The 17407-nt window shown below is 40.7% G+C and overlaps 1 protein-coding gene across 4 annotated transcripts in view; it reads right to left on the bottom strand.

Annotated features, from left to right (window-relative positions):
• The window catches only part of arhgef28a (Rho guanine nucleotide exchange factor (GEF) 28a), a 108676-nt gene that overhangs the window by 87208 nt on the left and 4061 nt on the right, over nt 1–17407 (bottom strand). For all 4 annotated transcript variants that reach the window (XM_062056966.1, XM_062056964.1, XM_062056965.1 and 1 more), the window contains exons 2-3: nt 15769–15810; nt 1180–1222 (exon numbers count right to left, since the gene is read on the bottom strand). In XM_062056966.1, the coding sequence (XP_061912950.1) occupies nt 1180–1222; nt 15769–15789 (64 nt within the window). In that variant the 5' untranslated portion in view covers nt 15790–15810. The remainder of the gene's footprint in view (nt 1–1179; nt 1223–15768; nt 15811–17407) is intronic.

Consider the following 17407-nt stretch of genomic DNA (forward strand, 5'->3'; position numbering starts at 1 on the left):
GGTGGCGTTTCTGGGTGTTGTTGATAAATGGCTTTGGCTTTGCATAGTAGAGTTTTAACTTGTACTTACAGATGTAGCGACCAACTGTATTTACTGACAGTGGTTTTCTGAAGTGTTCCTGAGCCTATGTGGTGATATCCTTTACACACTTGATGTCACTTTTCGATGCAGTACCGCCTGAGGGATCGAAGGTCCGTAATATCATCGCTTACGTGCAGTGATTTCTCCAGATTCTCTGAAATTTTTGATGATATTACCAACCGTAGATGGTGAAATCCCTAAATTCCTTGTAATAGCTCGTTGAGAAATGTTGTTCTTAAACGGTTCGACAATTTTCTCACGCATTTGTTCACAAAGTGGTGACCCTCGCCCCATCCTTGTTTGTGAATGACTGAGCATTTCACGGAAGCTGCTTTTATACCCAATCATGGCGCCCACCTGTTCCCAATTAGCCTGTTCACCGGTGGGATGTTCCAAATAAGTGTTTGATGAGCATTCCTCAACTTTCTCAGTCTTTTTTTTGCCACGTGTGCCAGCTTTTTTGAAACATGTTGCAGGCATCAAATTCCAAATGAGCTAATATTTGCAAAAAGTAACAAACGTTTTCCAGTTTGAACGTTAAATATCTTGTCTTTGCAGTCTATTCAATTGAATATAAGTTGAAAAGGATTTTGCAAATCATTGTATTCTGTTTTTATTTACCATTTACACAACGTGCCAACTTCACTGGTTTTGTATTTTTGCACTTTTACGAAACACCAAAACGGCTAATTGTCGTCAAGTTTTATACTTTTTACACTTTCACGACATGTTCAGGCTTTACCATGCTCACAGTTTGACCCTGGAACAGATTATTTTCTATTGACATTTGTTTTCCTAAAGGGGTTTAAAAACCCTGAGCTAGTTTTTCTTTTTCCGTCTCAGCATACTGACGTGTGTGTGTGTGTGTTGTTTTGCTCAGGTTGCGTTACACAGGCACGGTGTGCACGTGACACCAGGACTAGGATACGGGGGGGGGGGGGGGGAGTAAAACAGGGGCGTGCACGTGGCCTTCCCTACCTCACAGTGCTCAGGTGAGAGTAAACACACCTGGAACATTTGCGCGTAAACAACCAAACTTGACTAGGAGGCTCTAATTTGAACATATTTTTTCAAAAATACAGATCTTTTTGTCCTTACCTTCAACAGGACAAAGACCACCATTGTCGGTCCCCTCAGCTCTCTGAAACCAGAATGAAAATGATCTGTAGACATGTTTACAGTTAAAAAAACACATTTACTCCAACAATGGTCCTGCTAATTGTGACCCACTTTTGGTCCCACCGGGGAAATGCTGAACCCGCACAATGTCAAGCAACAGGAATGTCATTGTCGCATTCAACTCAGTTTTAGTATTTATCCAAACATCCATTCTACAAGCTGACACACTCACTGCTGGTACTAGGACTATGCAGGATTTAAATACTCACTTGTTTATGGGAAACACTTCAAATCCGAGCCAGAATTGTCGGTCCACAGTAAAGTAAAATTAGATTTTGAATAGATTTTTCATTGAAACTCTAGGAAACGTTATTCATTTCTGCCTTTGCCCCACCCTTGAAATATGGAAGGAACAAAAAAAGTAGACGTTAGCTCACGAGCGTTGTCTGAGCTGATAAGGCTTCGGCTGTCCAGACTGTTATTTGCGGTGGTCTGTTCCAACACTTAGCGCACACTTACACTGTTTTTCCACCTTCGCGCCGCGATAAGACACACGCCTTCCTGAGTCCTAACAGTGGGTCCCCCAGTCCTGCTTTTGTTTCTCAAAGTCATCCGGTAATCCGTCCATTAGTTTAAGAGACGTTACGCTCCCCCCAGTGTATTCACGTGGTCGGCCTTTAGGGAATGCTGCCGTTTTCCATGCCAACAAAGCAAGCATGCCTGATAGACAGTGCTCAAAAGTAAGGCTCCACTTTTCAAAATGTGCGAGATTGATGCTAATTTACATTGGATATGCCATATTAGGGTTGTATGGCAACAATGGCATTTTTTTTGTGTTGTTTCAGTTTCACAAATTCCTCAGTAAATTCACCAAAACGTCACTGTGGAGTTACGGAGTCGGTTTAGCTGATTGGAGAGCTAGCTTCCGCAGCTAGTGCGTCCATGACGATGACTTCTGTTTTGTCTGATCAACCGTTTTACTGCCGTGTTACAGGCACGGTTTGGAAACAATTAAAAGGGTATATAAATAAACATTTACAAAATATTTAGGTGTAAATCTCTCATTTTGCAACATATATACACTACCGTTCAAAAGTTTGGGGTCACCCAAACAATTTTATGTTTGAGCCTTCATTTCTAAGAACAATAATAGACTGTCGAGTTTCACATGCACGTTCTCTTTTTCTGGCCATTTTGAGCGTTTAATTGACCCCACAAATGTGATGCTCCAGAAACTCAATCTGCTCAAAGGAAGGTCAGTTTTGTAGCTTCTGTAACGAGCTAAACTGTTTTCAGATGTGTGAACATGATTGCACAAGGGTTTTCTAATCATCAATTAGCCTTCTGAGCCAATGAGCAAACACATTGTACTATTAGAACACTGGAGTGATAGTTGCTGGAAATGGGCCTCTATACTCCTATGTAGATATTGCGCCAAAAACCAGACATTTGCAGCTAGAATAGTCATTTACCACATTAGCAATGTATAGAGTGTATTTCTTTAAAGTTAAGACTAGTTTAAAGTTATCTTCATTGAAAAGTACAGTGCTTTTCCTTCAAAAATAAGGACATTTCAATGTGACCCCAAACTTTTGAACGGTAGTGTATCTGCGCCTTATAGTCCGATGTGGCTAATATATCCAAGAATATGTTTTCCTTCAAACATTTAGTGGGTGCGCTCTATAGCCCGGAAAATACGGTACATCACTTTAAACATATTGTCCGAAGAAAAACACAGCTTTCCAAATTACTTTTGATGATCAATTCCTACATAATTAAAAAAAAAATTTAGGTATGGAAAAATGTTACATTTTTTACTTGCTGTAGATACTGTACATGATTTTAGCAGTACTGCAACAAAAAAAAAGAAACAATTTTAATAAGTTATGACTGTTGTTTCTCAAATTAATGGATAATTTATTAATTTTTTTGGTTATAGCTAACTATTTCTTTTTTTATTACTAGCAAAATATGGAGATATAGTACATGATTTTCACTGTCCAGCAGCAACAAAAAGACAACACTTATGTGATGGCTAATATTGCTTCTCAAATTTGACGATGTTTTTTTTTTTAGATTACATAATTTCTCTTTATTAAAATAAGGAAACGTTAAGTAAATAAGCAGGTATCTACAAAACCCAAAACCAGTGAAGTTGGCACTTTGTGTAAATCGTAAATAAAAAGAGAATACAATGATTTGCAAATCCTTTTCAACCTACAGTATATTAATTTGAATAGACTGCAAAGACAAGATATTTATTGTTCGAACTGAGAAACTTATTTTTTGCAAATATTAGCTCATTTGGAATTTGATGCGTGCAACAGGTTTCAAAAAAGCTGTCACAAAAGGCAAAAAAAGCCTGAGAAAGTTGAGGAATGCTCATCAAACACTTATTTGGAACATCCCACAGGTGAACAGGCTAATTAAGAACAGGTGGGTGCCATGATTGGGTATAAAAGCAGCTCCCATGAAATGCTCAGTCATTCACAAACAAGGATGGGGCGAGGGTCACCACTTTGTGAACAAATGCGTGAGCAAATTGTCCAACAGTTTAAGAACAACATTTCTCAACGAGCTATTGCAAGGAATTTAGGGATTTCACCATCTACGGTCCGTAACATCATCAAAAGTTTCAGAGAATCTGGAGAAATCACTGCACGTAAGCGATGATATTACGGACCTTCGATCCCTCAGGCGGTACTGCATCAAAAAGCGACATCAGTGTGTAAAGGCTATTACCACATGGGCTCAGGAACACTTCAGAAAACCACTGTCAGTAACTACAGTTCGTTGCTACATCTGTAAGTGCAAGTTAAAACTCTACTATTCCAATCCAAGCAAAAGCCATTCATCAACAACACCCAGAAACGCCCAAGCTCATCTAGGACGGACTGATGCAAATTGGAAAAGTATTCTGTGGTCTGACGAGTCCACATTTCAAATTGTTTTTGGAAACTGTGGACGTCGTGTCCTCCGGACCAAAGAGGAAAAGAACCATCCGGATTGTTATAGGCGCAAAGTTGAAAAGCCAGCATCTGTGATGGTATGGGGGTGTATTAGTGCCCAAAACATGGGTAACTTACACATCTGTGAAGGTGCCATTAATGCTGAAAGGTACATACAGGTTTTGGAGCAACATATGTTGCCATCCAAGCAACGTTACCATGGACGCCCCTGCTTATTTCAGCAAGACAATGCCAAGCCACGTGTTACATCAACGTGGCTTCATAGTAAAAGAGTGCGGGTACTAGACTGGCCTGCCTGTAGTCCAGACCTGTCTCCCATTGAAAATGTGTGGCGCATTATGAAGCCTAAAATACCACAACGGAGACCCCCGGACTGTTGAACAACTTAAGCTGTACATCAAGCAAGAATGGGAAAGAATTCCACCTGAAAAGCTTAAAAAATGTGTCTCCTCAGTTCCCAAACATTTACTGAGTGTTGTTAAAAGGAAAGGCCATGTAACACAGTGGTGAACATGCCCTTTCCCAACTACTTTGGCACGTGTTGCAGCCATGAAATTCTAAGTTAATTATTATTTGCAAAAAAAAAAAAAAAAGTTTATGAGTTTGAACATCAAATATCTTGTCTTTGTAGTGCATTCAATTGAATATGGGTTGAAAAGGATTTGCAAATCATTGTATTCCATTTATATTTACATCTAACACAATTTCCCAACTCATATGGAAACGGGGTTTGTATAATTTTCTTATCTTATCAATCCAAAGACTAATTTGAAAGAAAAGCCATGTTTGCTGTATTGAGGATGAAAAGCAAACAACAACGCACTGAAAGCACATACAGTATTTTCCATGTCACTCGTGATATTGCCGGTTGAAATGATTTTTGGCATCAAGTAGAATAGGAATAATCCATAAAGCCACAATGCAATTCCACATTTGGAGCCCAAACAGGATCTGCGCTGCCCTGGGGGGAGTTGAAGCAGGATGATTTGATCTGTGACATGCAGGCATCACAACCTGATCCATTCACCATGAAATATTCAACGCGGTGTGTTTGCCTCCCATATGGACAGCATGACTTAATCATGGAACATAAACGTTCGATACTGCCGCGCGCAGATGACACGACAAGACGGCGGCTGTTGTGTTCCGATCTCCAGGCTGACGATAGGCGGACTCTCTCGCACCTCCACGTGTGTTTGTCTGTGCGGCGGGCGAACAAAACAAGCATGTGGACGGTCGCCAGGGAACCGGCAATCATTGGATCTCCTCGCCGTGATCTCTGGAGGAGCACGCGCTGTGACGTCGGCGCAGCGATAAACAAAAACAGACGCCTCTTCTTGCCAGGCCTTTTCTTGTTAAAGGATGAAGAACAAATGTAGCAGCTATTTGGCGTTGGTCTATTTCAAAACAAAGCTCCTTATGTACATATGCAGTCACATTTAGCATACTTTCCTGTTGTATTATTTTGTCAACACTAGTATTAACCCTGCTGCTTACTTTCTGTTTTAACATGTTTCTATCTACACTTCTGTTCAAATGTAATAAACACTTATTCTTCCGCTGTTTGGATACTTTACATAAGTTTTGGGCGATACATACCTACGTTCACACTTAAATTTTTCAAAATCGTTGAATAATTACATTTTTTATTACGGTTATGAATTAGACGAAAACACAGGATGTTAGTGTAACAATATCAACCAAAATAGGCAATTCCTGAAGGATTTGCGTGTGAATGCTCCAATGCTGAAGTTCAACTGAAATGCTGACAGGATGTAGTATGAATGTAAGAATAGTTTGAATGTTGGAATGGTTCGAATGTTGAAGAGTTTGAATTTCCAGGAAAACCGGAATTTGGTTTGGAACTTGGGAAAGAGTTAGTTTGAATGTCTAGGATGAGTAGAATGTGTTAATGTTGGAATGGTTTGAATTAGAGATGTCCGATAATGGCTTTTTTCCCCGATATCCGATATTGTCCAACTCTTAATACCGATATAAACAGTCGTGGAATTAACACATTATTATGCCTAATTTTGTTGTGATGCTCCGCTGGATGCATTAAACAATGTAACAAGGTTTTCCAAAATAAATCAATTCAAATTATGGAAAAAAATGCCAACATGGCACTGCCATATTTATTATTGAAGTCACAAAGTGCATTATTTTTTTGAACATGCCTCAAAACAGCAGCTTGGAAATTTGGACATGCTCTCCCTGAGAGAGCATGAGGAGGTTGAGGTGGGCGGGGGGTAGGGGGTAGCAGGGGGTGTATATTGTAGCGTCCCGGAAGAGTTAGTGCTGCAAGGGGTTCTGGGTATTTGTTCTGTTGTGTTACGGTGCGGATGTTCTCCCGAAATGTGTTTGTCATTCTTGTTTGGTGTGGGTTCACAGTGTGGCGCATATTTGTAACAGTGTTAAAGTTGTTTATATGTCCACCCTCAGTGTGACCTGTATGGCTGTTGACTAAGTTTGGGTTGCATTCACTTGTGTGTGTGAAAAGCCGTAGGTATTATGTGATTGGGCCGGCACGTAAAGGCAGTGCCTTTAAGGTTTATTGGCGCTCTGTACTTCTCCCTACGTCCGTGTACCACTCCGTAGAGCGGCGTTTTAAAAAGTCATAAATTTTACTTTTTGAAACAGATACCGATAATTTCCGATATTACATTTTAAAGCATTTATCGGCCAATATCGGACATCTGTAGTTTGAGTAGGTTGAAAAATGTGGGAATTGTGCAACTTGGAAAAATGTCCTACTCATTTCAATGGGAACTTCCTGGAAATTTGGGAATTTTGGAAAAAGCAAGATTTTTTGGAAAATTATTAGGAGCATGCATGTCCTGAATGAGCTGAATTGGTTGGTGTTGGAATAGTTTAAATCGGGCAAGAAATGTTGAAGTAGTAAATGGTATTAGGACATTTCAGGAAAATCTGTAATTTTTTTGAAAATGGTAAAAAACTTAAATGGTCTGAAAGAGTTGAAATGGTTGGTGTTGGAATTTTTTTAAATCAGTCGAGAAATGTTGTAGTAGTAACATGTTGAAATGAGAAATGGTATTATGGAATTCCCGGAATTCCTGGAAAACCGGGAATTTTTTCAGTTCAAAGAACAACTCAGTTTTTTTCCTAATCAAGAAGAATGTTTTGACGGTGTAACGGTTGAAATGCGTTGAAAAATGTGGAAGGAGTAGTCGCCAGAATAAAGGGTGGAAATAGGGCTTTGGAAAACCAGGAATTTTGGAAAATCTATTTTTTTGAACTTGGAAAAAAGATAGTTTAAATTTCCAAAATGGTGAAATGTGTTGAAGGTGAAATGGTTTGAATTGGTTGAAAAATTTGGAAATTGTGGAAGTTTGAAAAATGGCCAATTCATTTTGAATGGGAAAAATGTCCCGGAAAACCTGGAACTCTGGGAATTTTGGGGATTTGTGAAGGGAAAGCCCGCGATTCCTGAATGGGCTGAACAGTTTAAAGTTGGAACGGTTTGAATCGGGTGAAAAATGTGTAAGGTAAAGTGCGCCAAAATCTGGAGGAGAAGAAGTAGAGGAATAATAATAGATAAAGTTTAGTGTAGAAAACCATATGTGTGAATGCTTTGGAGCATTCACACAACTAGAAAATTCCCGTGGAAATTTTGATGGGGGTCCTATCTGTGCCCTGGACCTCTAGCCGGGGGTCGTCGGAAGCCGCCGTACTTTGAAGACGGTGCAGAGTGTCTGAATCCGTGAGTTTTAGGTATAACTGTACAAAACGAGCTATAGAGCTAGCCTAAAACATTAACATGCTTACATTAAAATGTAACACTTAGCATGTGTGCTAACAATGGCATGCTAACAGTTAGCATGGCTCACAAATCAAGTAACATGTCTGTAAGGTGAATGGCTGCGGAAGTAGAGAAAAAAATCGAAAAAAAACAGCAAAAAGAAGTTAGCATGCTAACATTAGCTTGCTAGCATGCTAACGTTTGCATGCTAACAGTTAACAAGTGTGACTTTTGATTGATTGAAATTGATTGAGACTTTTATTAGTAGATTGCACAGTACAGTACATATTCCGTACAATTGACCACTAAATGGTAACACCCCAATAAGTTTTTCAACTTGTTTAAGTCGGGGTCCACGTTAATCAATTCATGACGTACCAAGTTATTTGACTCTAGGGTAAACGGAAGCAAATTTCGCTCAAAAAATATAATGCTTGTGTTAGCATACTATCAGTTAGCTTGTGCCGTAACTAGACAAGAATAAGACATTAAGCACCGAGCTATGGGAAAGTATGGCTGAGCTACAAGAGGAGGTAATTGTGTCTTTTTGACGTTTGTCTCAAAGCAATCGTCCATTAAAAGGGTATGTAACCATTCAATTGGCCCTCTTTTTTTTTATTCGTGAATAGCGTCACCATGGTAACACGAAATGTTGCCAACTTAAAGTACTACCGTAGGTGCGAGTGAGACCTTTCAGACGGAATAACATATGTGGGGGTTCGTTGGCCGATCCGTCTCGTATTAATCGTGAGAGAAACGTGCAGAACTATAATAATAAAAGTTGAAGTATGAGGAATAATAATATGGGCTGCTTGCATTGCAGCAGGCCCATAAATACATTTTAAAAATATTTCCAACTGTGATTTAAATCCTTTGGTTTTTGCCCTTAAAGCCCTCCTGCGTCCAGTGACTTATTTCCTGAGTTTGTAAACAAATAACGACCAAAGAATTTTTGATAGTAAAAAATATCGACTTAACCAGTATAGCATCCCTGATATATACTATGTATCGTTTACAATTAAGAGCTTTAGCTCGTAGTTAGCTGTCGCCGTACGGTGTAGCATGTTTAGCTATTCCTCGTCCACTAGATATAATCATACCTGAAAGAAACAAACCGTAAATTCCGGACTATAAGCTGCTTTTTTCCTACGGTTTGACTCCTGCGGCTTATAAAACGGTGCGGCTGATATACGGATCTTTCTTCGCTAACGGCCATAATGATTTATGTTCAATCATTTGTATTAAACTCCAGCAGAAACACTGAAAATGGGTGTTATTGCTTGTGCTATGGCACCATCTTTTGGATGATTTCGCTCCCTGCAGGTGTTGCGGGTTGAACTTTTACTTCTGGTTTTAATGCCTTAAACCGTAAGTAAAACCGTCCATAGCGTTTTAAGTTTTACAATATAACTAAAACAATTCATACTTACTTAAACCGTCCCATGTGTGATGTCTGTAGGAGTCTTTTCATGCATATTTGTACGTTCTATCGTAATGTAATATAATCATAGTTAGCATTAGCTAATGTGCTAACACGTTCACCAGTGTCTTTGTTAGTATTATTAACTTACAATGGCATTCTTTTTAGTATTGTTTCAGTTTCACACATTCCTCAGTAAATTCACCAAAACGTCACCGTGGAGTTATTGAGTCTGTTTAGCTGATTGGAGAGCTGGCTTGCGCAGCTAGTAGGTCCATGATGATGACTTCTGTTTTGTTTAATCAGCCTTTTTACTGCCTTGTTACAGACATCGTTTGGAAATAGGTATGTAAAAAAACATTTACAAAATCTTTCTGTGTATATAAGTAATTTTGCAACGTATATATCGGCGGTTCATAGTCCGATGTGGCTAAATCATGAAATAGTATATTTTCTTTCTAAAATGTAGTGGTTGTGGCTTATATATCGGTGCGCTCTATGGCCCGGAAAATACAATATAGTTTATTTGACACCATGGAGGCGAGGATTGCTGACTTAGAAGTGGCTTTGTACATTACATTCACTGTTACAATGTCCATTTCTCAGATGATATAATTGTTGATGACTGAAGTATGCTGATAGCAACCAAACCTAACCCCCCCGCCCCCACCCCCTCCACATCCCACGCCCCGGATTGTAAATAATGTAAATAATTCAATGTATATACTCTGATGATTAACTTGTGTGATGTCTGTATTATGCTGATAGTATATATTTGTACCATGAGTTGATTAGCGTGGACCCCGACTTAAACAAGTTGAAAAACTTATTCGGGTGTTACCATTTAGTGGTCAATTGTACGGAATACTTACTGTACAATCTACTAATAAAAGTTTCAATCAATCAAAGCCGCTAGGAAGAATGCTTCATTGCATTGGAGGGTTGGGTTAGTTTGCTTATTGCTGTCAGATTTGCGAGACACAGCTAGAATGTGTCATCAACATAATGATACAACAATAGTATTAAGAGCTCTATCGTCGGCCAAATTAATTAAATATTGAAAATATTGCACAACCCTACTTATTACACACCAACAGTTTGATTGTAACACGCTGCTTTGTTGTAGTTTTCATTACTGAATTCAAATGAGTTTTAAATTGCCATGTAAAATCGCTAATGCTAATCAGTAGCATGTATATGGCATATCTAATGTACATTAGCAACGAGCTAGCACATTTTGAGAAGTGGAGCCTTACTGTTGAGTGCCTTCTATCGGGAATGCTTGCTTTGTTGGCATGGAAAAATGCAACTTTACCGAGAGGCAGTCCGGCTGAGTCTGCCCGGAGTGCCGCTTGAGTGCTTGTTTCCCCGCCAATTCTGCAACCCGATGGGACGTCCCGTGCCACAAAATTTATCACGATATGGCACCGTTTGATTTTACATGAATCAATACCAGATAGTCGCGACGGAATTCGGTCGGTGCTTATAAAAGTAACGATTTCCGCACCATGTCTAATTACGAGTGCTACAGAAACAAAACCTAATATTAGAGATGTCCGATAAATGCTTTAAAATGTAATATCGGAAATTATCTGTATCGGTTTCGAAAAGTAAAATGTATGACTTTCTAAAACGCCGCTGTACGGAGTGTTACACGGACGCAGGGAGAAGTACAGAGCGCCAATAAACATTAAAGGCACTGCCTTTACGTGCCGGCCCAATCACATAATCACATCGGGGCGGTATAGCTCGGTTGGTAGAGTGGCCGTGCCAGCAACTTGAGGGTTCCAGGTTCGATCCCAGCTTCTGCCATCCTAGTCGCTGCCGTTGTGTCCTTGGACAAGACACTTTACCCGCCTGCTCCCAGTGCCACCCACACTGGTTTAAATGTAACTTAGATATTGGGTTTCACTATGTAAAAGTGCTTTGAGTCACTAGAGAAAAGCGCTATATAAATATAATTCACTCACACACAATAATACCTAGGGTTTTTCACACACACACACACACACACACACACATAAATGAATGCAGCATACTTGGTCAACAGCCATACAGGTCACACTGAGGGTGGATATATAAACAACTTTAACACCGTTACAAATATGCGCCACACTGTGAACCCACACCAAACAGTAATGACAAACACATTTCGGGAGAACATCCGCACCGTAACACAACCTAAACACAAGAGAACAAATACCCAGAACCCCTTGCAGCACTAACTCTTTCGGGACGCTTCCCTACCCCCCCAACCCAGCCCACCTCAACCTCCTCATGCTCTCTCAGGGAGAGCATGTCCCAAATTCCAAGCTGCTGTTTTGAGGCATGTTAAAAAAAGAATGCACTTTGTGACTTCAATAATAAATATGGCAGTGCCATGTTGGCATTTTTTTTCTATAACTTGAGTTGATTTATTTTGGAAAACCTTGTTACATTGTTTAATGCATCCAGCGGGGCATCACAACAAAATTAAGCATAATAATGTGTTAATTCCACGACTGTATATATCGGTATCGGTTGATATCAGAATCGGTAATTAAGAGATGGACAATATCGGATATCGGCAAAAAAGCCATTATCGGACATCTCTACGGTAAATAAACAAGACGGAGTAAAAAACATGCTTGTGTTACATTTCTAAAGCAGTCATACTCATGTACGTGCTAACATATGAGGGGCTTTGGAATTATTCTTTTTTTCTCCTCACGCAGCAGATTTTTGACAGCTGTAACACCGTGAACACCAATTGTTCACGTAGGCGTCGGGTTTCCCCCCCTTCCTTTGGCGAGGACGACTCCTGAGCGCAGTAGACGGGGGTAACAAGGACCCACTGATGCAATGGACGCCGTGTTATACCATGATATTTAAAAGACAGCTTTTACGTCACCGCTCCAGTTGAGCTGTGTGACCTTGCAGGGTGGAGACGCCACTTCCTCTTAGGCCAACTGTGTTTGTGTGTAATGACTCCCATGCCTGGTTTGTTCTTGCTTTCTCCCAAACTTGGTGACACAGCAAAAACAGACACTTGGCTTACCCCGAAATCTGGCAACAGTCGGGCGGGCAAGCGAGGGAGCCCACCCACGAGTCTTCACACTCACACACACGGGACGGGGGGGGGGGGGGGGGGGCACGGACCGAACATTTTAAAGCCAAACAACACCCCCATTAAGCTTCCAGAAAAAGGTGGTCTGCTCCTTTTTTTTTTTTTTACGAGCGTTATTCTACCCTTCTGGGTGCTCTCAGAGGGTCTTTGTCATTTGCTGACCCCCACATAAGACTAGACCTTTCTGGTTCGGGTTTCACTGCCGACCTAAACCCCGTCAGTCAAGGCCCACAGACCCGTGTGCGTTGGAGAAACCATCAGCCTAAATCAGGGGTGTCAAACTCATTTTAGATGGGGGGCCACATGGAGAAAAATCTACTCCCAAGTGGGCCGTACTGGTAAAATCACAGCACGATAACTTAAAAATAAAGACAATTTTGGATTGTTTTCTTTGTTTAAAAATAGAACAAGCACATTCTAAAAAAGTACAAATCATAATGTTGTTGGTTGGTTTTTTACACTTACATGTTGCGGTTAATAGTATTCTATCTTGTCGTTATTTATATTTTCTGAATAAATTATGTGATAATGTTCATCAGTCAACTCATTGGTGTTATTTTTCAATCTGTCAAGATAAAAAATATAATATCAAAATCAAATTACAGGATGTTATTTATGTAGTTTGATCATTTTCCCTGATTGATGTACTAACATCATGTGGTTTATGTTGTACATAAGTAGCATCATCTACAAAGATACAAAGAATTGCTATTGCGACATCCAGTGGACACAATTAGAACAGCTGTTTCTTTCATTCAAAAATTTCAGGTTAATTTTTATACTTAGCAAACTCATCCCGCGGGCCGGATAAAACCTATTCGCGGGCCTGATCCGGCCCTCGGGCCGTACGATTGACACGCCTGGCCTAAATTCTGGTTTGTGAGGCCAGCGAGGCACCGACATGATTGCTCATTATTGCTCATGCATGAGAAACCAAACTTGTGAACATCTTTAGGCAGTAATAACGTAGAATATAATATAATATAATATATATATATATGTATATATATATATACACATATATACACACACACAAACACACAGCCCGGCCCCGGGCCAAATTGTTTTAACCCAATGCGGCCCCCGAGTCAAAAAGTTTGGGGAACCCTGTTGTAGATTGTCACTGAAGGCATCACAACTATGAATGAACACATGTGGAGTTAAGTATTTAACAAAAAAATGTGAAATAACTAAAAACAAGTTTTAGCGGGGGGTGTATATTGTAGCGTCCCGGGAAAGTTAGTGCTGCAAGGGGTTCTGGGTATTTGTTCTGTTGTGTTTATGTTGTGTTACAGTGCGGATGTTCTCCCGAAATGTGTTTGTCATTCCTGTTTGGTGCGGGTTCACAGTGTGGCGCATATTTGTAACAGTGTTAAAGTTTTTTATACGGCCACCCTCAGTGTGACCTGTATGGCTGTTGACCAAGTATGCATTGCATTCACTTGTGTGTGTGAAAAGCCGTAGATATTATGTGACTGGGCCGGCACGTAAAGGCCGGGGTTTGAACTCACAACCTACCGATTTCAGGGCGGACACTCTAATTGATTTTAGAGCTGCAATGATTATTCAATTAAATCGATGAATTGGATTAGGAAGAAGCTTAAAGGCCTACTGAAACCCACTACTACAGACCAGGCAGTCTGATAGTTTATATATCAATGATGAAATCTTAACATTGCAACACATGCCAATACGGCCGGGTTAACTTATAAAGTGCAATTTTAAATTTCCCGTGAAACTTCCGGTTGAAAACGTCTATATATGATGACGTATGCGCGTGACGTCAATCGTTGAAACGGAAGTATTCGGACACCATTGTATCCAATACAAAAAGCTCTGTTTTCATCTCAAAATTCCACAGTATTCTGGACATCTGTGTTGGTGAATCTTTTGCAATTTGTTTAATGAACAATGGAGACTGCAAAGAAGAAAGCTGTAGGTGGGATCGGTGTATTAGCGGCTGGCTGCAGCAACACAACCAGGGGGACTTTGACTTCGATAGCAGACGCGCTATCCGACGCTTGCCGCCGACCACATCGATGATCGGGTGAAGTCCTTCGTCGCTCCGTCGATCGCTGGAACGCAGGTGAGCACGGGTGTTGATGAGCAGATGAGGGCTGGCTGGCGTAGGTGGATAGCTAATGTTTTTAGCATAGCTCTGTGAGGTCCCGTAGCTAAGTTAGCTTCAATGGCGTCGTTAGCAACAGCATTGTTAAGCTTTGCCAGGCTGGAAAGCATTAACCGTGTAGTTACATGTCCATGGTTTAATAGTATTGTTGATTTTCTGTCTATCCTTCCAGTCAGGGGTTTATTTCTTTTGTTTCTATCTGCAGTTAAGCCCGATGCTATCACGTTAGCTCCGTAGCTAAAGTGCTTCGCCGATGTATTGTCGCGGAGATAAAAGTCACTGTGAATGTCCATTTCGCGTTCTCGACTCTCATTTTCAAGAGGATATAGTATCCGAGGTGGTTTAAAATACAAATCCGTGATCCACAATAGAAAAAGGAGAAAGTGTGGAATCCAATGAGCCAGCTTGTACCTAAGTTACGGTCAGAGCGAAAAAAGATACGTCCTGCACTGCACTCTAGTCCTTCACTCTCACGTACTTTTGATTGATTGATTGAGACTTTTATTAGTAGGTTGCACAGTGAAGTACATATTCCGTACAATTGACCACTAAATGGTAACACCCGAATAAGTTTTTCAACTTGTTTAAGTCGGGGTCCTCATCCACGAATCTTTCATTCTCGCTCAAATTAATGGGGTAATCGTCGCTTTCTCGGTCCGAATCGCTCTCGCTGCTGGTGTAAACAATGGGGAAATGTGAGGAGCCTTTCAACCTGTGACGTCACGCTACTTCCGGTACAGGCAAGGCTTTTTTATCAGCAACCAAAAGTTGCGAACTTTATCGTCGATGTTCTCTACTAAATCCTTTCAGCAAAAATATGGCAATATCGCGAAATGATCAAGTATGACACATAGAATGGATCTGCTATCCCCGTTTAAATTAAAAAAAATTCATTCCAGTAGGCCTTTAAGATTTACAAAACCCAAAACCAGTGAAGTTGGCACGTTGTGTAAATAGTAAATAAAAACAGAATACAATGATTTGCAAATCCGCAGTGGATTTACTTTTAAGTGTACACTAATTAAACACGCCATACAGTTAAAATTAACAACAACCTTGCGCAATAGAACTATCCATTGTAGAAATAATCCACAAATTCTGGACAGTTGCAGTCCCACAGTGTTGTGTTATGAAGTGATGGCACAGCAGTTACGTCCAAAGAGTGCGGTGAAAGAAATCACTTACATTTAGTCGGTCTTCCGCCATCTTGCCCACGGAAGGAGTCAGCTGTGGTTGAAAAGACAAAATAAGTACAAAGTCTGATTCCCAGGGTGTCATCTTTGCAGCAGGGAAATTCCTCCCAAACGTGACATCATCAGCGAGACGCTTCTCCTATTTCGTTTCACTTTGGTGTGCGTTACAGGAAGCGTGAGCTCACACGACAATCTTTAAAAATACATGTTTCAACATGACGGTCGTAAAAAGCGGAAAGATGGACCGCTCAAGTTCCTCGGATGTGACTTGATGTCCAGCTGGCTGGAGGTCACATGACCCTATCCCCCCCCCTGAGGCTGGGGCATGAGAAAGCAGATCATGGCGACCCTCACGCAAAAACAAACAAACAAAAAAAACCAGGTCAGGCTAATTGGGAGTCCCTAAATTATCCATAGGTGGGAAAGCTTGTCTATATGTGTCCTGTGATTGGCTGGTTACCCCGAAGTCAGCTGGGATAGGCTCCAGTTTGGACCCTAATGAGGAAACGCAATATAGAAAAGGTTTCATTTCTGTTTCTGTTATCATCACAATGTTCCTCTTTGCTATGACCGGTAATAAAGATGTGCGTTCGCAAAACGAATAGAGTCTATTGAACGGCTCCTTTAAGTGAATGGTGAGAACCCATTCCCAGTTGGGAGCCAGCCGTGTTTTATGCGCGTGCGGATACAGCGTCGCCCGACTGGACTAGAAAATGAGTCCAAGTCAAAGAAAATACAGCATTTGTAATCCATCCATCCATTTTCTACCGCTTATTCCCTTCGGGGTCGCTGGAGCCTATCTCAGCTACAATCGGGCGGAAGGCGGGGTACACCCTGGACAAGTCGCCACCTCATCGCAGGGCCATTTGTAATCATTTTTAAAATTGTTTTAATATATTTATATTCATGTACTTATTTGTATGAACTTTTCATTTCTCTAATATGTTAAGTACCGGTAGTTACATTTTGATTAGAGATGTCCGATAATGGCTTTTTTGCCGATATCCGATATTGTCCAACTCTTAATTACCGATATCAACCAATACCGATATATACAGTCGTGGAATTAACACATTTTTATGCCTAATTTTGTTGTGATGCCCCGCTGGATGCATCAAACAATGTAACAAGGTTTTCCAAAATAAATCAACTCAAGTTATGGAAAAAAATGCCAACATGGCACTGCCATATTTATTATTGAAGTCACAAAGTGCATTCTTTTTTTTAACATGCCTCAAAACAGCAGCTTGGAATTTGGGACATGCTTTCCCTGAGAGAGCGTGAGAAAGTTGAGGTGGGCGGGGTTCAGGTGGGGGGGAATAGGTGGTCGCGGGAGGTGTATATTGTAGCGTCCCGGAAGAGTTAGCGCTGCAAGGGGTTCTGGGTATTTGTTCTGTTGTGTTTATGTTGTGTTACGGTGCGGATGTTCTCCCGGAATGTGTTTGTCATTCGTGTTTGGTGGGGGTTCACAGTGTGGCGCATATTTGTAACAGTGTTGAAGTTGTTTATACGGTCACCCTCAGTGTGACCTGTATGGCTGTTGACCAGGTTTGCGTTGCATTCACTCGTGTGTGTGAAAAGCCGTAGATATTATGTGATTGGGCCGGTACGCAAAGGCAGTGCCTTTAAGG

This window comes from Entelurus aequoreus, linkage group LG08 (genome assembly GCF_033978785.1).
Source record: "Entelurus aequoreus isolate RoL-2023_Sb linkage group LG08, RoL_Eaeq_v1.1, whole genome shotgun sequence".
NCBI lineage: Eukaryota > Metazoa > Chordata > Actinopteri > Syngnathiformes > Syngnathidae > Entelurus > Entelurus aequoreus.